Here is a 20,435-nt window from a genome sequence, read left to right on the forward strand (position 1 = left end):
AAATCCTCTGTGCCTCAGTTTCCTTATTGATAAGATTGAAAAAAATTATAGTGCTGCTCTCACAGAGTTTTTGTGATGATTACATGAGAGATTGTATATCAAGCACTTAGCACCACGCTTGATACTCTAAAAATGCTAGTGATATTGAGGAAGAAGAGATGGAGAGTTGTTAAGAAGAGATCTAATAAATTCAGATTTATTATTATATTTTTAATTTACTTACCACAGTGATTTAGGTGATTTGAATGAGAATATTTCATCCTTTGTGTCCAGTGTCCTTATGTAGGTGACAGACACTTTGTGAATTACATGACCTGTAGTACCTTCTAGCTCTGTGATTGAATCTCCAGAAATAAATAAAGCTTCTTTTCAGTGTGCTAATGGAAACAATGTTAAGATAACATTAGTCTCCTAAATAAGACATTTATCTTGAAGTATGATTATCATCCCACTTTAGTGGGGAAAATTTTAGCATATAGATAAAGCAGAAAAGATTATTTAACTCCATAAAGCACTAACCCATATCAACTAGCGCTAGAAGAAACCAGTGTTGTATTTCCTTCAGTATTTAGAGTTACTTCCTTCTCCATTTTCATATGTCTGCAATTTTCTGGCCTCTGGCAAATTTCAGAATCATTTAATTAAAGTAATATCCAGTGATAATTTTCATATTCATTCCACCATAGTAAGTATCACATACTTTGCCCAAATTTGAAAACACTGTTCAGCCTTTCAGGGTATTTTTGTCCTGAAGACGATTAGGTGGGAAATTGGCATATTTAGCTATCTTATTTATAAGATAATACCATGAGAGTTGCTAGTAATTAGATTTAGTAATTATAAGCATATACAGCTCTTCCGATCCATAAAAGTGAATGGGGTTACAGACTTTTCCCCATCTTCTGCCACTGCACTCCAAGCCAGCACTTTGATCGTCATCATCATTATCACCACCGTCATCATCACCACCATCAGCAGCACCCTCATCATCACCACCGCCATCATCACCACCACCACCACTATCATCATCACCACTATCATCATCATCATCATCCTTTACCTGGTCTATTGCAGTAAAGAACTGCACACTAACTACCTTCTCTTCTCTCACCCTTGGCCACCTCCTCCATTTTCTACACAGTAGCCAGAGAGATTATATTATGTCATTCCTCTACTTACATAATAATAATGAAAGTAATAATGCTTCCCATTGAACCCAATAAAACCCATACTTCTTACCATGTCCTACCATCTAGATATCACCTTGGGCTATTCACTACTCCCTCACTCGACTCGTGCCACACTGGCTGTCTAGTCCTAAAGTTCACAGCTGGGTTTAAGGTATGTTCACTTGAAAAATATGTACCATCATCCAAAACTAACAAATTCTGTATTGAATATTACTTAGCACTTTCCTACAGATTTTCTATTTTTCCATGGTGCAACTTAGTCACAGCCTGACTGTCTTTGTCCGTTTGGGCTGCTATAACAAACTAACACAGTCTGGGTAGCTTATAACCAACAGAAACTGAGTTCTCATTGTCCTGGAGCCTGGATAGTCCAAGATCATGCTGTAGGTAGATTCAGTGTCAGGTAAGAGCCTGCTTTATAGACAGCCATCTTCTTGCGATGTCCTCACATAGTGAAAGGGTAAAGGGGTCTTTCTGGGATCTCCTTTATAAGGATATTAGTCCCATTGTTGAGGGTTCTGCCCTTTTGACCTAATCACCCTCCAAAGGCCACATCTCCTAATACCATCACATTGGGAGTTGGGATTTCAACATAAGAATTTGTGGGGGACACAAACATTGAGTCTACCGCATTGACCTATGTTCCAATGAAAGCACGTCCTGTGGATAGAAAGTATCCGTCTTCTGATGGAGGTAGGTGCACCTTGCCTAGCAGCCCTGTCCCAATAGCACAAATTCTAAAGTCTACAGCTGCTTTAGGTAGCATATTCCATACCACAATTCATTAAAAACAAATGGACAGCTGAAAAACGCCTGTGATGTTCTGACTGATTTTAAAGGTATGTTTGGAAAATCACAACTAAAAGAATATCCACAAATAACTAGAAAGTTCATGAATTAGAACAGACATTCTACCCAAGGCCACCATCACCCTCTTGGTGAATTTAACAAGTTTTTCTCTTGGAAGTAATCAAGCTTAGCTCTTAGAGTTGACTAGGTTTCGCTCTCCTGTGATACACAGCAGAGCACAAGGATTGTAACGCTATTTAATTGCTGTGTTTACATGTGTCAGGACTTCCTGGGGTCCAGCAGCTCCCTTGAATCTCTAGCAAGTCCTCATATGCCTCATGCATTAAACCTCTTAGAAAGTAAAAACATACCACCATCCAAGAACATTTTATAGAAATACAATCTATTTGTGTTTTGAGAGCCATGTATAGAAAGAAGGTCAGTTATACTTCTTGATCCGTTTTCATGATATATTCAATAGGCGCAAGATCCATTATCATCTGCATTTGATCAGGTCTTCTCTGTGAGACTCTTCCAGGAAAAGTTTTTTCGCCCATATTTTCCAAATGACTAATACTATCCTTCTGACAAACACTCTTTCTGCTTGACTATTTCAGCACTTTTATGTAATGGAAAATTTCACAAACACTTGCAAGAAATCTTTGTGCCCTTGGTTGTCCGCTACGTCGATCTCATGGAGTCCTCCATCGCCCAGTCAATTCACAGAGGTTTTGAGCAAGAGACATGGCAGCCTGTCAAGTAGGTATCTTGCCCAGTGCCCATAGAGCATCTGCCTCTTCTGTCCTGACCTGCTGACTTTGCACATGGCCATCTGTAGGTATTGCTTACGGTGGTCCCTTCCCACGTTGTTTGTTTCTTTACAGGAATATCGCCAACAGTCTTCCCAATGTAGCTCTTCCAAAAGTTCCAAGTCTGCCTCTTAATCTTCCACAGATTCCTAGCATTTCTACTCCTTCGTGGATGGCTCCTTTATATGAGGCCACGTGTGTATTCCTCACTTATTTCCTGGTGGTGTGTTAGCTAGTGCATGGCCTGGGCTGTGTTCTGTGCAGAGATGTTTAGATTGCATGGCATTTATCATTGTTGGTTGAGGAATACTGTTTTGGGTTTATTTGTTTGAGTTTTTAAGCTATTAAGCTGAGCTTGGCACATGGGCGATAAATGCTATAGCTTAAAAAAAAAAAAACACTCATTGGTTTGATGTAGCTCATATATAATCTGTGGGGCAAGGGTCATTTTGTGACCCAGGTTGTAGACTCTGGCCTAAGTGATATAACCAGAGTTCTCCAAATTCAGACAATCAGTATTGTAAATAGTATGTCGGGGATCCTTAGCTGGTCCAGCTTTGTTACTGCCCTCATGACTTCTCTTGTGTGTGTAGAAAAACATTGTAAGAACAGTTTCAAGAATATAATCATCTTCTGTTTTTACCTTAGGCTGACTTTTATAGAAACGGTTTTGCTGGTTGCCAGAGAAGGGGTTGTCCTTTATTTCCCAGCACCAGCAAGATCTTCTTTTGTCCTTTCATATATCAGTTGATACACTTTGATATTTTAAATAATCTTTATGTCATTAAAAACCATATTTATTAACTCCATTGTTGTGATGAGCCTACCTACTGCAGATTCAGTAACTAAGACTCATTAAAGGGAAAAAGACACGGGCATTCAAGTTGATCAGCCCCGAATTTAGATCCTAGTTTATTCATTGTTAAATCTTTCTTAGACTCATTTTGCTCAGCTGTAATATGGTTATGATGCCTAATTTAAAGACATTTTTGTGAGGATAAAAAAAAAAAAAAATCTATGAAAAGTGCCTGGCACATCCTAAGTTCTCAATAAATGATAACTACTACTCTATATTATGATTGTTATTACTATAATAATTATTACTATCATCAATTATCCATCATTATTTTAAACTGTATCATTTCCAAATGATAGCACTCAAATGAACTCACAGCAGTAAAAGGAACCCAATGATAATCCAGACTTGGCCCAAGATCTTATATGAAATCAGCTAGAAAGAATAATAATTAAAAGGAGTTAAATAGCTATCATTTATTGAGCATTTATTATGTTCTAGGTACAGAGCCAAATTCTTTATTGCGTTTAACAATGCTGTGAGGTAAATGTCATTATCCCCATTTTACAGTTAAGGAAATTTAGTCATGAAGCAGTTACGAAACAAAATTTGCCCAATATCTCAGAGTAAGTGGCAGAGGTAAGATTTGAACACAGGTTTGCTTGACTCCAAAGCCCTCACCCTATTGTTAATTTATTCTGCTTCCAGAGAACACAGTGGCTAAGAACTCGTTCAGCATCGTTTCTACCTATCCTGCTACCACCTGTCAAATCTGTTCCCAGTCTAGGGTGCATACAATCGGGAAAAGACAAAAGGAAAGACCAAGGAAGAGAACGAGAACTTGCAAAATATTTTGGCAATATTTCTGCAAGTTAAACAGCATCACTGTACTCATAATAATTATTAGGATGTTAGGCCACATGTCAATCTCATTGTTATAGGCAAACGCTTTGGGTCTTTACAGTGTATAAAATGGTGTCGCTGTGTGCTCAGGAATTATCTAGGAAACATACAGAATCTTTCTAGGTTTATGATTTTTTTTTTGTACTTCTTTATATGGGTTAATAATTTAACTCCTATTCATCCTTATTTCTCATCTGTTTTACAATTTTGCTTTTATCAAGAACCCTATTGTGGGCATTACCTTGGAAAATTTAGGGGCTTTTCATCATCACTATTTTATTAGCTTTGAGATATGTGTGAACTCTGGATTTCATTCTTGGGAGTCCTTTTATAAAATGACCTGCATCTCAGGACAGGAACCATGACAGATTTTGGCTTTGTAAATTGAGTGATTCGACTTTCATTATTCTGGGCAAATAAAAAATATGGTTTCCAAGTTAGTTACCATTATCTTTACCTGCCAAGATAATCAACATTAGACTCTTTGTCAGGATGTCAGAATTACTCATAATGTTATGATGTCATTGCAAGTAGTGTTTTGAACTTCTGCTAGAAAGCATTAAATAGCAAAAAACATTTCCATTTCACATATATTGCGAATTAAAAGTACAACTACTGATTAAGTGAAGGTTAGTAATAGCAAAGTAACCATGGGTTTGAAGATATACACCTATCTACTAATGTATAAATCACTTTAAGAGGATGGTCTCCGTATCTCTCCCTGTATATAAAACCTTAATTCTGGGTTTTTAGCACTAAACGTGAATGCCGGTAAGATAATGCTGGAATTTTTAGGAAATTATCTGAGTCCATTATTCATGTTTGAGTTCTTTAATCAATTAATAATACTGTTAGGAATAAGTCACTGATTAGGCGAAGTCGCTAATTTTAAAATGAAAAAGTTTCATAAAAAATCGCAGGTTATATATACCAGCTCGAGAGAAAACTGATTTACATTTTTTCATCTAGCTATCTAATTATAACAAACAGTTGTTATCTTAATTGCATTTCCAATTAAGCACATTTATTGTTCAGACTCTGACCATAGCATTGAAGAACAGGAGAAACATATGTCCATATTCTCTATAAAGATTTAATTGTTACATGTTATGAGAAAGTCCATTTTTAATAAAATTCTACCTTTACTCTTTGGGATTTTGTTTTGATTATGGCTTTTGCTTTTGCTGTTCTGTTATGCTGTTAAAGAATGCATACATGTTTCAAATAGCTACTTATATTTCTCCTAAGTAAAAAATTATAAGAAGTAGATTTGCTTCTTTGCCAATTATTTTCAGTTACTCTTAAAACATAGATCTTCTCAGCTACCAAATTGTACACTATGGATATGCTTGTTCATTTTTCTTTCTTGTTTTTATTATATATATATGACAAAAAGGAGAAGTAAATATAGGGGTTTTTCAAACACTTCCCACAGCAAGGTCAGCATGGTATTGTCTGGTTCTTTTGTCGAATGGTACTTTGTGGGGACTAAATATTAAGGTGAGGAGAGACTGAGTGAATGAAGTGCCATGGGTAGTGTTCTGTGCTTTGCTGTGTTTGGCGCCTTGAGAATTTAACTCTGAGGACATCTTGGCTAGACAAGGAAGATCATGAGGAAATACTGGCAGAATAGGAGGAGGAAAGCAAAGCAGATTGGTGATGGAGCTAAGATGCTGAGGCAAGGGGGTGGGGAACAGACCAGAACTTTTAATTAGCCAGAGTAAGAGATGATGTTTTTATGCTACCGAATTAAGATATATTTATCTAAATAATGTGGCTATTCCAAAAAATTTTATTTTTTATAAAAGTTTTCCACCATGCCCTTGTGATGAAAGAGTTTATTTTATTTTTTAATTTTGTTTTACAAACTGAAAATATAAATTTTAGATGAATATATGTTAAACAGATATTGGAAAGCTGAGGAGAGATGAATCCCACAGCAGCTTTTTTTTTCTTTCATTCTCTTTTATAACTAAATTTCAATATGTTTTAATGTAGGAATATTTTACTTTCAAAACATCTGTTTCCTTATTAGGCTGTCTACTTGCATAATAGAAAGTAATAGTATTATCCTTACCCTAAATATTATATGTACTCTGGTAAAAATTACCTTCATGCATGGTGTGAAAATACAGAGTAATTTTACTATAGTAGCAAATGTACAGTAGATCTGGACTCCATAATTAGACAGATGTAAGGGCCTGAAATATACATGACTTTGTTCCAACTTCAGAGCGGCCTGAACAGCATTTCTGGGTTAGACCATGCCTTGTACTGTTACATTTAATTATGAGCTAGAAAAGCCACAACGCATCTCAAAATAGAAGTAAGATTTGCTTCCCTTCCCAACCTGTTATTTCATTTCCAGTACCTGTTTCACCTTTACCTGTAACTGAGAAAGTTAAGGGTCTTATATGTACATGCCTGTAGACAGACAGAAGCCATCCGTTGTGATGACAGACCCATATCCTTGAGTAGAAGAGGAAAGCTAATAGCCGCTGTTATATGGATCTTCTTGCATAAAACATACTTTTCTGAATTTCTAAAAAGAAATATTTATATGTTTTATCCGAGAGATTAGTAAAGAACATTTAAAATGTTTGTTCTGATGTACACAATTTGATTTCTTTCCTTACTCAAGTATCTGCATCCAGTTTATGCCTTTTTAGGAAACCTTACTATTATGTTTATTTCTATTTTGTTCTCCTTGCCTTGCCTTTTCACTGGGAAGTGAAAAGGAAGAATTAGCAGGTTGAACAGAGGAAATAGTGATCATTAGAGATTTTGTAGGGTATTTTTTCGCTGATGGCAATGGCTACAAAGAGGAAAGAAAAACCAATGTGTTAGTGGTCCCCGGAGCTAACAGTGGAAATTCATGATGTTCTCATTTTTTCCTTTTTCTTCCAGCAATGGCTCAGCAACATCAGAAGACCTTTTTTGGAAACTCGATGCACTGCAAATGTTTGTCCTTGATCTACACTGGCCAGAGCAAGAATTTGCCCACCACTTAGAGCAAAGACTTAAACTAATGGCCAGTGATATGATAGAGGCCTGTGTCAAAAGGTAGTCGTGTGTTTTCAAGTTGCTGCTTAATATTCCAGCACCCAAAATACCACTTTTCACCAAGTACCTGTTACATAGTTGTCGCAGGAAAGATTGCAGTATGTACCACTATTCCAAAATGGTCATTAGGTTCTCTGACCTAAATTCTGGGGACCCATGTAATTAACAAGATGGGCCTGATAGTTTTTCTCAAGTCCCCTAACCATTGCCCTCCTCAGTAGTACCCCTAGTAATCATTTCTGTTGTGCTGATTGTTTTCTCTCTGGGAATACGATCTTTTAAATTCCCAAGGCAATACTTCCTGAGACATCCGGAAAGGGTGTGTTAAATACTTTAAGCGTTCTGTCTCTGTGCTGTGAAATGGCGTGGCAAACTCAAATGACGATCAGTGCCCCCAATTGTGTTTTCTGGTGTGCTCTGTCCCTACCAGATGAGTTCCAAATATCCATTCCCATTCTTCAAAACTTAACTAGAAATAAGTTATGAGGATTCTTCCAAAGGTGCTTTCATTGTTTTACTAGTTCTTACACAATCAGCATTGCATCCAAAGTATCCAAGCATTGTTTTTTCCTTGCCCGTGTTCATGATATGTGCAAGAACAATGGCGGGGACAGCATAGTGGAATAACAAACACTGATTGGAGCAGCTGAATAATCCTAAATTCTCTAAAGCAAGAAAAATCGGTTTTTAGAATAATGTTTCATGCCCTCCCAAGGCAAGGCCACGAATTAGGTTATTTAATGTTTAAAAAAATATTCATCGTCTGTGATTCTGATATCTCAAATCTGTGGGTATTCTTTGGATACTTAACCAAGACCGATCTCAAATTGCCTGTTATGCAGTAGCTTTTAAAAGCCTAGCTGCAACTTCAGGTATTTGAAAGAGAACCTAAGTGATGTGAAAGAATTACACACTCTGTGTTGTACATTAATTATGAGGTTTTAGGGTTTTTCAGACTTGTACCTTTTTTGATTTGGCAAATCTTCACCTGGAGGATTTGTTCTGCTTGAATGTGGAGAAGCCAGTGATTTTTCTCTTTTGTTACTAATTCAGGCATTTGAGTGAAACGATGAGGTTTTTACATTTAAAAGAGTGACACACTCAATGTAGCAAATAGCTTCATTTGGGTAGAGATATTGTCTGAGTGATGGCAAAAGCTGTGGTTAAGATTGAATATCACAGTCTGATCTTTCATAGGAGAGCATCCCACCCCCAGCTCCCAAACATGGCCACACCCCTTATTTGCATGTTTTAAATTAGCATTTTGTGGTGTTGATTTCACTGTTACACAACAGGTGGGACATATGTCAATCTCTTACTCTGAATTCGTGTTTCAATGACTAGAACAAGAACTGCATTTGAACTCAAGCTACAAAAGGCGAGCAAAACCACTGACTTGCGCATCCCAGCTTCTGTGTGTACCATGTTTAACGTGTTAGTCGATGCCAAGAAGCAAAGCACCAAACTCTGTGCCCTGGATGGAGGCCAAGAGGTAAGTGGATTGAGTGTCACGTGGAGAAATGCAGCATAGGGTGCCCTGGCAGAGAAGGATGCTGTTTCCAGAAGTCACACACTTGATTAGATTAAAAGACCAAGTTCTCCAATATAAGTGTTTGGTCTTTTCTTTACTATAACAACGGAATACCCTTTATCCTTTGTTTCAGTCAGTTTCTTCTTTTTCACATGAAGATTGCCTACAATTTTATAAGTGGCCATTGAATTTCAGATATACCTTTTAACAGCTTAGTTGTTGTGTGTTTACATAAAGCTTACTTTTCATAAGCAAATGAAAAAAGCTACCTGCTTTGTTTACACAAATCCAGAGTATCCAGAGTTTTTATGTAAAAAAAAAAAAACAAGCCACAGAAAATAGCATATGATATATTTTATTTACACAAAAGTTTCTATTTTGGAAAGACCAAGGTGAAACATACTTGAAAATTAGGCTTCATTCTTTTCAATAAATATCCCATTGTTCCAATTTTATTTATATTTTGTTTTGTTCTATATTCAGAAATAGCTTGTTTTACCCTGTGATTTATTTTTGTTGAGAGTCGTGATTGGGTGAAAATGGATCTATTTTTCTTAGATATCTGTTTAAGTTGACATTTTGTTGCTTTTTTCCCCCATTGTAATTACTTTTTCATGATTTCTTTACTCTTCCCATATGTTCTCCTTCATCGCCTTTTTTTTTTCCATGACATGGTCTCCAGTTTGGTAGTCAATGGGTAAGTCTCATTTTTTTTTTTTTTAACCACATTCTCATTTGAATTATTATTTTCGTAAATGCATGTTTTTTATTTTCATCTTTTCAAATTTAAATAATATAATTCATGTGATTTTCAGGTTTTTGGTTTCTGTCTGTGAGTTACACACTAACAGCTTACTATAACACAGCAATTACCCAAAGACACATTACAATATATATAAATGCTTACATCTTAAATAATGTCACGAGGAATGTTTCTTCTCTGTTAAGCTGCAGAATCTACAAATTAGATTTTTAAAGATAAAATTATTTAAAACCCAATGAATTCACCCTCCTTTAAACTAAGTTCTAAACAAATTCAGAAACAGAACGATTATTAACATTTTCCAGACACAGATATCTTTAGTATATACTTTAACTACTACTAGACGAATGTAGAGTTTGGGACTTTAGATGACATATACCTTATGTCAGGGTGACCCCTAAATTCAAAGACTGGAAGGCCACTCTCCAGATCACTTCATACGAAAGAACCCACTTGTGGATTTTAGCGAGGTACATGCCCACCAGTGAGTCTTTCCTCCCACTCGTGGCCAGGGATGTAACCATCATCAGAGTCAGGAAAAAAAGCAGGCATGTCAGGAGCCTTTCCCCTCCCCCACACAAGATTTTCTTGAGGTACCACTCAGAACCTCAGAGCAACAATGATTTGAAAACCTTCATGCACACAAGATTTACTAGGGAAAAAGAGAGAGAGAGAGAGAGACTAAATTGACTATATTAAAAAAAAAAAAATATATATATATATATATATATATATGTATATATGTATATATAAGTCAAATTTATTTGTGTACTGTATGTAAATATACTTTTTTTGTATGTTAAATCTTACAAGTATTACAGTTAACACCTGAGACTCAAACTCAACAAGACTCTACTGGGCTAACAATTCTCATCGAAGCAGAAGGATTTAGGTAACTGTGAAAAAAGATGAGAAGGCACACTATTTGTGATTTTCATACTTATTTAGTCCAGATATAGACCTTAGTTATTTGACCATAATTTATGTATACCAGGGGTGCCCAAAAAATTGTATTCATCTTTTATCGATATATATTATTACAATCTTAATACAGTTTTTTTCCTTTCTTAAAATGTGTATACATGTTTTTGGCACCCTCTGTATATACACACATTTCATTTTGGGGACAATTCAGGGGGAAAAGACATATTTCTAATACCATAGCATATAATCTTACAGATTAAGTAACTAATAATGTAAGCGTTGTGGAATGTTCAGTAGTTATTCTCTGATCACTTACAACATGATTTATCATCTCTAATTATCTGAATAAGGAGGAAGCTGGTTTGAATATCGATGGCTCCTCTCTACCTCTCCATGTTTTTCAATACCCAAATGTAAGCCTTTGATTGCAAGAATATTGTCTTAAGTCTCTTTACAATAAGCCCATCCATTTCCCATTGGGTTTATAGTCATCTTGCCTCTTCTCATTAATAATGAATTTATCCATTTGTTCTTATTTTAACATACACTGCAGTACCTGACCAATAGGCACTTAGTAAATATTTGTTGAATGAACAGACTGATTTGTTGTCACGGCTTTAAAAATCCAACCCTGTCAGAAACAACTCACTCTAGTACTTAAAAAGAAAATGGGCACACACACAAATGACAAAACATTGGTGCATTGTCAAATGATTCTTTACATTAATAGGTGGATGGTTTTGAAGAGTAATCTGCTACTGTTCATTATGTCTGCACCTGCACCTTCTCACCAGAGACAATTAGTCCCCCACAACTTTCACACAACTAATAGAGTTCAAAATGTGCAGGTGTAAAACCCATTAGCAACCCTGGAAAGTGGTAAACAAGAATCTCAATGCGAAAGAAGGATTTTATACTTTGCTTTTAATCTCCACCAAATATACCCACATAATGACACTGGCTTTCCCTCTTTGTATGTGCTTGAAATAAGTTTTGGAATTGTTGCAAATTAGTAAATACATCGCATGCATAGGTGAGCCTGTGGACTCCATTCTATAATAAGCAACAAATAAAGCTTTTGAAAAAACTAGCTCACCACACAATTTGAAACCTTTTAAAAATATGTACTTACTACATAGAGTAACCTAGCAGAGATTATTTTTCTGAATTATAAGGGGATTACCTCTGCAAAATCTCTAGTAAGTCGTTATTAGGTTGGTGCAAAAGTAATTGCGGTTTTTGCCTTTTTTTTTTTTTTTTTTTTTTTTAACCTTTTAAACCGCAGTTATTTTTGCACCAACCTAATATATTGTCATTGTCAAGGGATAAAGCCTTCGTGACTCCTGACCCACAAGGCAGCTCCTCTGTGCTCCTAAGTTATGATTCTGTTTTCGTATGTGTCACGTAATGATGCAAACATGCTCAGCCACAGCCCAGAACATGTTTAATGGAGTCATTTGTGAATGAATGATCTGCCCGTGTGACAGCTGTGCATATGAGTCAGCAATCTTAGGCCAGTCCCTCGGGGACAGATGTTGAGAGCACAAAACCACCAAGGTTTAGAAATCCTTGTTACCCATCCCTGCAGAAAAGCAGACTAATGTGTGGGCGTCAGGCCATCATCTGCCCTCAGAACCTCTGCATCCCATGGCCCATCCACTGGGGATGAAAGCACACTAATGGGGCAAGTGGGGGTGGGGTGCTACTTGTGTGGGATTTGTTCTCAATTACAGTAAAACACTTCCATTTCCAGAACTAACAATCCAATACCTTTAAAATTCATGCCAAGAGAAGAACCAAAATCTTCTTAAGAATGCTGGATTACACTGGTATTTGATTAGTCTTCATTTCTTGTGTGTTTTCATGCAGTCAGGTAAAATGATATTTACCTGAGTGTAGGACAGCAGGGTTGCAGGCCGGTGCCTGATCTCTGGCCTCTGTGAAGTAAGAGTCCTCAAGGTCTGTTTTAATCTAAGTTCAGAGTCTTCTGCTGGAGAAGCAAGGCACCAACAGTTTGCTTTCGAAGGAAGATGTGGAGAGAATTAGTCTAGGAATGGCCTGGATTCTACCAAAGCCCTGGAATGTAGGATCATTGACCCAATCTAAGAATTTTACAGGTTTTTATTCTTACAAACAAAAACTGCAGAATGTTATAAAAAATGTGCTCTGTTCATCTGAATTATCAATTTTAGCTTAGGTAACATAAATGTCTCTGCAGAGAAATTCTGTTCTTCTTGCCATCTCTTTTTGTGTATTTGGGTTTGTCTGGATCCCCTGATGAATAACTTTTTCTAGCTAACTTTCTGTTGACCATATGCTGCATATGTGCATCGTTCTCTTTGTAGAATGTATACGTAAAATAGGAATTTTGCGGTCATCTCCCCATTCCCACCCACAATGCTCCCATGCCACCTGTACTAACTGTGCAGCTATAGAAGATTCTAGAAGTTCCCAGTAGTCTTCAGATTCGATATTAGTGTAAGTCAGAGCTAATCAGATAAATACACTAGCAAAATCTTGTATTATACAAACCTAAAAACTTTGTATTACTTGAGTTTTTGCCTTAAGTAGTACATTTAAGATGTATACTTTTCTTCCTTTTTCACTTCCTCTCCGTCATCCCCTCTCCCCCTCTCCCCTCCTGTCCTTTTGGCTAGATCAGGTATCAAAATAGCAGTCTGTTGTGATAGGAGAATTTTATGACTACCAGCATCCATGGCTTTCCCTGCCTTTCAATAAAAAGAGACCTCTTTAGTGGCTCATCTTTTGATTTTAAGGATTCCCCAAATGGGTCCAACCTAAAGGTTTAACATATATAAGCTCCGTGTTCTATTTTCAATAGCCTTCTGATGATATTTGATTACTTTTGAGTTTAAAAAAAAAAAAAAGAAATTTATGGCAAATGGAGATAAACATTGAGGATGAGGCATACTTAAGAATATGGGGGGCCGTCCTGGTGGCTCCGGCGGTTGGAGCTCCGTGCTCCTAACTCCAAAGGCTGTTGGTTCGATTCCCACATGGGCCAGTGGGCTCTCAACCACAAGGTTGCTGGTTCAACTCCTCGAGTCCCACAAGGGATGGTGGGCTCCACTCCCTGCAACTAAGATTGAACATGGCACCTTGAGCTGAGCTGCCACTGAGCTCCCGGATGGCTCAGTTGGTTGGAGCTCGTCCTCTCAATCACAAGGTTGCTGGTTCGACTCCCGCAAGGGATGGTGGGCTGCGCCCCCTGCAACTAACAATGGCAACTGGACCTAGAGCTGAGCTGCGCCCTCCACAACTAAGATTGAAAGGACAGCAACTTGACCTGGAAAAAGACCTGGAAATAAACACTGTATTCTCCAATAAAGTCCTGTTCCCCTTCCCCAATCTTTGAAAAAAAAGGAAAAGAATATGGAACCATTTGGAGGTCTGGGTGCCTCCATCCCTGCATGTTCTCTAACACTTTCCATGTAAGAAGGAAGTGAGAAGCTTGAAACCCATTTGCTATATTTCTTTCCTATTCTACCCAAACGGGAGTCAGTCTGGTATTTCTCCCCACTGCCCAGACACAAATTTGGAGAGAAGGATGTGAGAAGAGAGTGGCAGAGAGCCAGGACAGATCTCATTTGCATAAGCTCTTTAACTGCCCAATCAGCTGAGTCCCTTCAGCTGGGGGGGGGGGGTACTTATTTTGTACCTATATCTGTGGTTGGGCAGGACTTCACCACTATCTCAACTACCAACCAGCTTTTCTAGACTCTTTCTCTTCTACCTTTTTTCCTCTATTTTCTCCCCCTTTGCTTCTCTTCAAATTGTTTCAAAAGCAAAAATGTCAGCACTACTGCAACAGACAGCTACCCTCTATGTTTCTGTTCCATTTATCCTCTGCAGAGCACTGATTTAGGAATTAGTAAGGCTTTAAGGGAGACAGACCCTTAGTATTTCACTTCACTGGGTGAAATACATGCCTAGTAAATGTCACGTGTGTGTTCATTTTAGACCACTTGTCAACACACACACACACACACACACACACAACAGAGAGAGACAGAGACAGAGAGAGAGAAAATAATTCACATACTCCAAAATTATGCTTCCTTTCTTCATTATTAGATGACCACTTGTACCTGTCAGCCTGTCAGGGAGGAATCATTCCTGCGTATTCCAAAGCAGATCTCAGTTGATGTTTTGTTATGTGTGGAAACTTTGAGACATGTTTTCAGAAGGAAAAAAATAGCTTTCAAAAACTTACATCTTAGGAAACCATTCAACCAGCAGCTGTTAAGTTGGTCTAATGTTTATACTGACCTGAGTACTTTTACTCCTTGCATTATGTTAGCTGTTCCAAGAAGCCTTGAACCATCAAGATAGGGTTAGTCTTTACAAGTCACATTTTCTGTGAAGTGGCTGTTGGGGACAATCGGCTGTCAGATAAATGCTTCTAAAGGAAGAATTACTGTTTAAATGAATGTGCCTTCACACACCGTAGAAGCCGAACCTCCTGCTAATTTAAGAATGGGGCTCTCTAGTATTCTCTAAAGAAAGCAAAAAAGGAGTCTTTCAGGTTTATTTTAAATACATCTTTTTTTGCATTTACTTAAAGGCGCCTTTTTCATGGGGAAGCAGTAATAAAACGATGGGGAGTGAGTGCCGTTTCATTATACCTTTTATGGCCTATTAATTTGTTACCATCTATTCACCTTTGTTGATGAAATTTTAATTTTGCTCTTGCTTGAGCATATTGTAAGAATTGTATAAACTGCTGCTCCCTGCACTGACAAAAAGATCCTTTTAGAGTGAACAATTGGGAGCTCATTTTATTTCTAGAGCACATTTGAAATAACTTATGAATGAGAGTTGTCAGACATGAAATGCTGTATTAATTAAATCTTTTTCTAGTCTTTTTGCTTCTCCAGCTAAACCAACCCTTTAGAAAAATACACGGCCACTTTAATTATAGAGGAGAAGACAAAAAGTATCCTTCACATTCCTCCGCCTGAATAAGAATAAGAACTCAATTCATCTATATAATAACCCCATTAGCTGCTTAACTCAACAGTGCACATGGGAAAATTTTCAAACCACAATGTAAAAAGTGTTGATTGGGTGGATCGTTTTCAAGGTTTTGTTCTTCCAATGTTCAAAATGATCATTTTAAGTAAATCTGATATGTTGTAACTAGTAGCTGGAAAGCATTTATGACTTAATGACAAAAGTTTTGTGTCCACATCAACTAATACATCTTTATCTTTTCATATCTAGCAACAGTACCATTCAAAAATAGACGATTTGATTGACAGCACTGTAAAAGAAATCATTTCAATGCTAGTTTCAAAGGTAATGTATTATTTATTCACCTTTTTAAATCAAACTGAAAAATTATTTTCAAATGAGAATTCCTAGAAATATCCGTCTTATGTTTTGAAATACCTAACCGAGAAATCGTAGTTTAAAAAATAGATGCAAGAAAAGTTCAAATTTTAAGAAAAGTTATGAGCAAAATATGAACACTCTTTGTCAACAACTTTTGGTGTTGTGTTTATCATTAATTTTGGATTTTCTTGCTATTGTCCTTTTAAAAATAACTCTGCCTCCCAGTAATGCCTTGATATTTCACATTCATGTTCTCTGACTGTTTGTCTTATCTCAGGGGCTGATTTGAGGAGTTATCAGTCCTTGAATCTGGCCTATTTATTGTGGTGACACAAGGGGCTCTAGAGCTTGTCTCATAGGCAGACGGAGAAAGCTGACTCCTGGCCTCTCCACTCCCAGGAGTCTCCCACGACTTCCTATTTGATGCTCCAAATACCTTTGACAAAACTATGGCCTTTAATTGTATGCATAGAGATAAATCATAAATGAGTGTTTCATTGAATGATTCGATGATTTACAATCCCACTAAGGTGTAACAGAATGCTGTGGGTGACATTTAAGATCAGGGAAAGAGAATATTGTCACCTGAGCCTGAGAAGCATCTGAGAGTACTGGGCACTGAAAACAATGGGGCGAGAGAATGGACATGCTCCAAGGAGGACTTTCAGATGAGCACATACATCCCTGGCTCTCATAAGGCTCTCACAAGGAACCCAAATCAGGTGTCATAAAACAATCGGAAGAATGTACAATAAGCAAAGTAAAAACCAACCCCAATTTAATTAACAAAGGACATGTTGTTTAGAAAAGAAAAAAACAGAAATGCCCAATGAGCATGAAGGATGTTAAGCCTTACTCATAATTTAAGGAGAGCAAAAGAACTATGATTAATACACTATTTTTCCCTAGCAAATTAGCATGTACGTTTTTAAGCTAACACCTTGTTTTAGAAAAGATGGGGTGGAACAGTCACATTTCCTTGATATGGGAGTATAAATTGTTACGATCTTTCCAGAAGATAGTTTGGAACCATATCAAGTGCATTAATACCCTCTCACCTAAGATCCTTTTTTCCATTTTTTTCTTACTAAGAGAAATGCACAAAATACACACACACACACACACACACACACACACACACACACACATTGATATCTGTCACATTTTTTTTCTAATGAAAAATTGGAATCAATTTTAACCTATTAACATGACGGGAATGCTAAATTATGGGACAGCTATGTTAAGAAAGTGTGCTTTTAAAGACGATAATGATAAAGGAAACGTTTTATAATATAGTATTCAGTGGAAAAAAAAAAAGCTGAATATTTAGAAATGTAAAGTATGACCTGAATTGGCGTCGCCGGGTAGAGAAAACACACCAGAACAATCACAGAGCTTTTCTCTGGGTGGTGGAAGTATAGTTGATTGAGGGAGGGGGTGGTTTCTTCAAATTTTTTGGTATCTTCCAAATTCTCTGGTAGCAGGTCTTGATGTGGAAAACAGTTACAAAGAAAGATGATGTTAGAATAGCACCCCCTCTTCACTTGTTCTTCTGTCCCTGACTTCTCCCAACGCACAGTCACATAACACACCCTCCCCATCAAGTGAGAAAGGAAAAGGTGAACAGGAAAACCATGCTGGAAGTGGGAGGAGAGGTGAGCCCCTGGAGAATGAAGCTCCTGCAGGAAGAATAGTAGTGAGATTTCTGCCCTCTCAGGAGCCTGGCATAGCAGCCTGCGATAGTCCACAGCCCACTAAAGTGAAAGAAAGTTAACATCGCCCCTTCATGGTCTGTGAGCCATCAGGGAAGTTTTATTCAGATGGAACCTCCCAGCAGCCCAGTTCTCCTGTGGAAGTTGTCTTTTGTGAGAAGAGTGCATAATGACAGTAACTGAATTGTGTGCTAGCATGCAGTTGATAAAGGGTTAAAGAGGCAGCAAGGCAAAAAAGGCTGTAACTAGTTTGGGGGGATGGGGAGCAGGGGAGGAATGTTGCAGAGGAAGCAGGCAGGGCTATCCATCATCTGCATTCATTTCTAGCAAAGTAAGAAACAACATTTTTCTGTATCAAATGCATCTGTTTAATTGAAAAATAGTATATTTGAGTTATGTAAGGAAATGGTGTTTTAGAGATCACACTGCAGTAGAACTGGGTCCAACAGAACAGTGTGGTGATAAAAATGTTTGTACTGCACCATCCCACATAGTCATTACCAGCCGCCTGTGGCCGTGGAGCACTTGAAATGTGGCTGGTGCAACTGAGGAACTGCAATTTTAATTTTACCAAATTTTACTGAATTTAAATTTAAATAGCCTAATGTAACTAGCTATTATACTTGGAAATCAGGTTTAAACTATAGTTTTCCTCTGTGGATCCTTTGTCCTGCAGTCAGATAGTACTTACAAATAATCTTTAATTCCTTGGTTGAAAGTATGAAGTAAATTAATTTGATATTTTGAATCAACCATCTTAAGCTTCCATAGGAGATGACAATAAAAGGTGGTTTTTATTTTATTAGGCAAAGGTAAATGTGATTCTGTAATATGATTCTTAAATGTCAGCATGCCAGAAAAGTACCTGAGCACTTGTTAAAATGCAGGTTGCCATGCCCAGCTCCCCAACAATTCGGGATCAGAAACTTGGGAAGAGGGGCAGGAATGCGCACAGCTAAGCAGTCACCACGGTGATTTGGATGTAGGGTTTCCTGAGCCCGACATTGAGAAACACTGCTCTGATGAATGAACATCCAGGCTGTCAAAGAAACTACCTTGAAACTTTAGTAAATTTAAAAACAAAAGAACCACTAAGATAGCATGTTCACATTTGTTTTCATCAAAGAAGAAATGTTTGGGGTTTTTTTTAAGGAGGCAGTTATGAAGCACCTGCTGTGACTGGGCCACTGTACTTATTTATTTAATTCATACCACATAAAACCTAGGAAATGGGCAGTCTCGTCCTGTGTCACAGATAGGAGGAATCTAATCATCAAAGTCGTTTAGTAAACTGACCAGAGTCACACACTTGATAAATGACACAGTCAGGATTCCAACCTCTGAGCTACAGATTCTTCAGTCAGTGCACTTGCTGCTTCCAGATCTCCAGGAAATCAGTAAAAAGCAAAGACTGTAAAAATTCAGATACATAACTTCTATGTTAACTGTCATTTTACCCTGTCAAATTCCAAGACCAATCCTAGATGTTTTTAGAGTATATTAACTCAATATAAAGCAGATGAATAGACTAGTAATTCTTTGTATTGTATCCCAAATGTTTCTTCCCGTGTTTTAATTGCTTTGTGCATAGTGATAAATATATTTGTCACATTTGGATGAAAAGTAGAAGCAACATTTGGGTAAATAAGAAGCAACACTTCCTTCTTTTTACTTCCTCTTTTCAATCCCACCTCCTATCCTCTTCTCACCCCACGCATCTTCACAAATAATTTGAAAATGAGCCAAGGCTCTCAATCACGAGTAGCTCTAAACAGTGAAGTGTCCCAACTGCACACTTTACGTGCCTAGAAAAGATCTTGTCTTTCCATCCCTGTGTCCTCTCTCCACCTAGCAGCTAACTGATGGTATTCCTTGGGTTTCTGTCTTTATTCTTTTTTTGAACTAATTCCCCAAATTTCTGTGACTTTCATATTTCTGACGTTAACTATAGGCTGAGGAGTCTCAGTTCTCTCCTGGAGAGGCAGTGTGGAATTATGGTTAAAAGCCCAACAACGTGAGTCCTGAGGAGTTTAATGTCTTCCTCCTAAGAGCAACAGGAAGTCACTGAAGGATTGGAGAGGCAGGAAGTAGGGGTAGGGAATTAATCCTATTTGTATTATAAGAGGATTCATCTGATTGCCTGCAGCAAACAGATTAGAGAAGTAGTAAGGAGGCTGTCACATTGGTCTCTGGTGGACTAATCCAAAGACATTTGAGATACATCATGGACAGGGAAGCTATAGACCGAATGTTTGTGTCCCCACCCCCAATCCATATGTTGAAACCTAATAATCCCCAATGTATTACCATGTTTCCCTGAAAATAAAACCGAGCCGGACCATCAGCTCTAATGCGTCTTTTGGAGCAAAAATTAATTTAAGACCTGGTCTTATTTTACTATAATATAAGACCAGGTCTTATATAAAACTGGGTATACTATAATATACAATACCGGGTATAATATAATATAACATAATATAATATAATATAATATAATATAATATAATATAATATAATATAATATAATATAATATAATAATATATCTGGGTCTTATATTAATTTTTGCTCCAAAAAACGCATTAGAGCTGGTGGTCCAGCT

The 20,435-nt window shown here is 37.4% G+C and overlaps 1 protein-coding gene across 2 annotated transcripts in view; it reads left to right on the plus strand.

The window, feature by feature from the left end:
* Positions 1-20,435, plus strand: part of CADPS2 (calcium dependent secretion activator 2) — a 471,665-nt gene that overhangs the window by 406,788 nt on the left and 44,442 nt on the right. The window contains exons 19-24 of one of the 2 annotated variants that reach the window (XM_074315663.1): positions 2,597-2,738; positions 2,864-2,983; positions 7,395-7,550; positions 8,895-9,042; positions 9,764-9,778; positions 16,013-16,087. In XM_074315663.1, the coding sequence (XP_074171764.1) occupies positions 2,597-2,738; positions 2,864-2,983; positions 7,395-7,550; positions 8,895-9,042; positions 9,764-9,778; positions 16,013-16,087 (656 nt within the window). The remainder of the gene's footprint in view (positions 1-2,596; positions 2,739-2,863; positions 2,984-7,394; positions 7,551-8,894; positions 9,043-9,763; positions 9,779-16,012; positions 16,088-20,435) is intronic. The other variant, XM_074315664.1, reaches the window with a different exon arrangement.

Source organism: Rhinolophus sinicus, linkage group LG11, assembly GCF_036562045.2.
Source record: "Rhinolophus sinicus isolate RSC01 linkage group LG11, ASM3656204v1, whole genome shotgun sequence".
Taxonomy (NCBI): domain Eukaryota; kingdom Metazoa; phylum Chordata; class Mammalia; order Chiroptera; family Rhinolophidae; genus Rhinolophus; species Rhinolophus sinicus.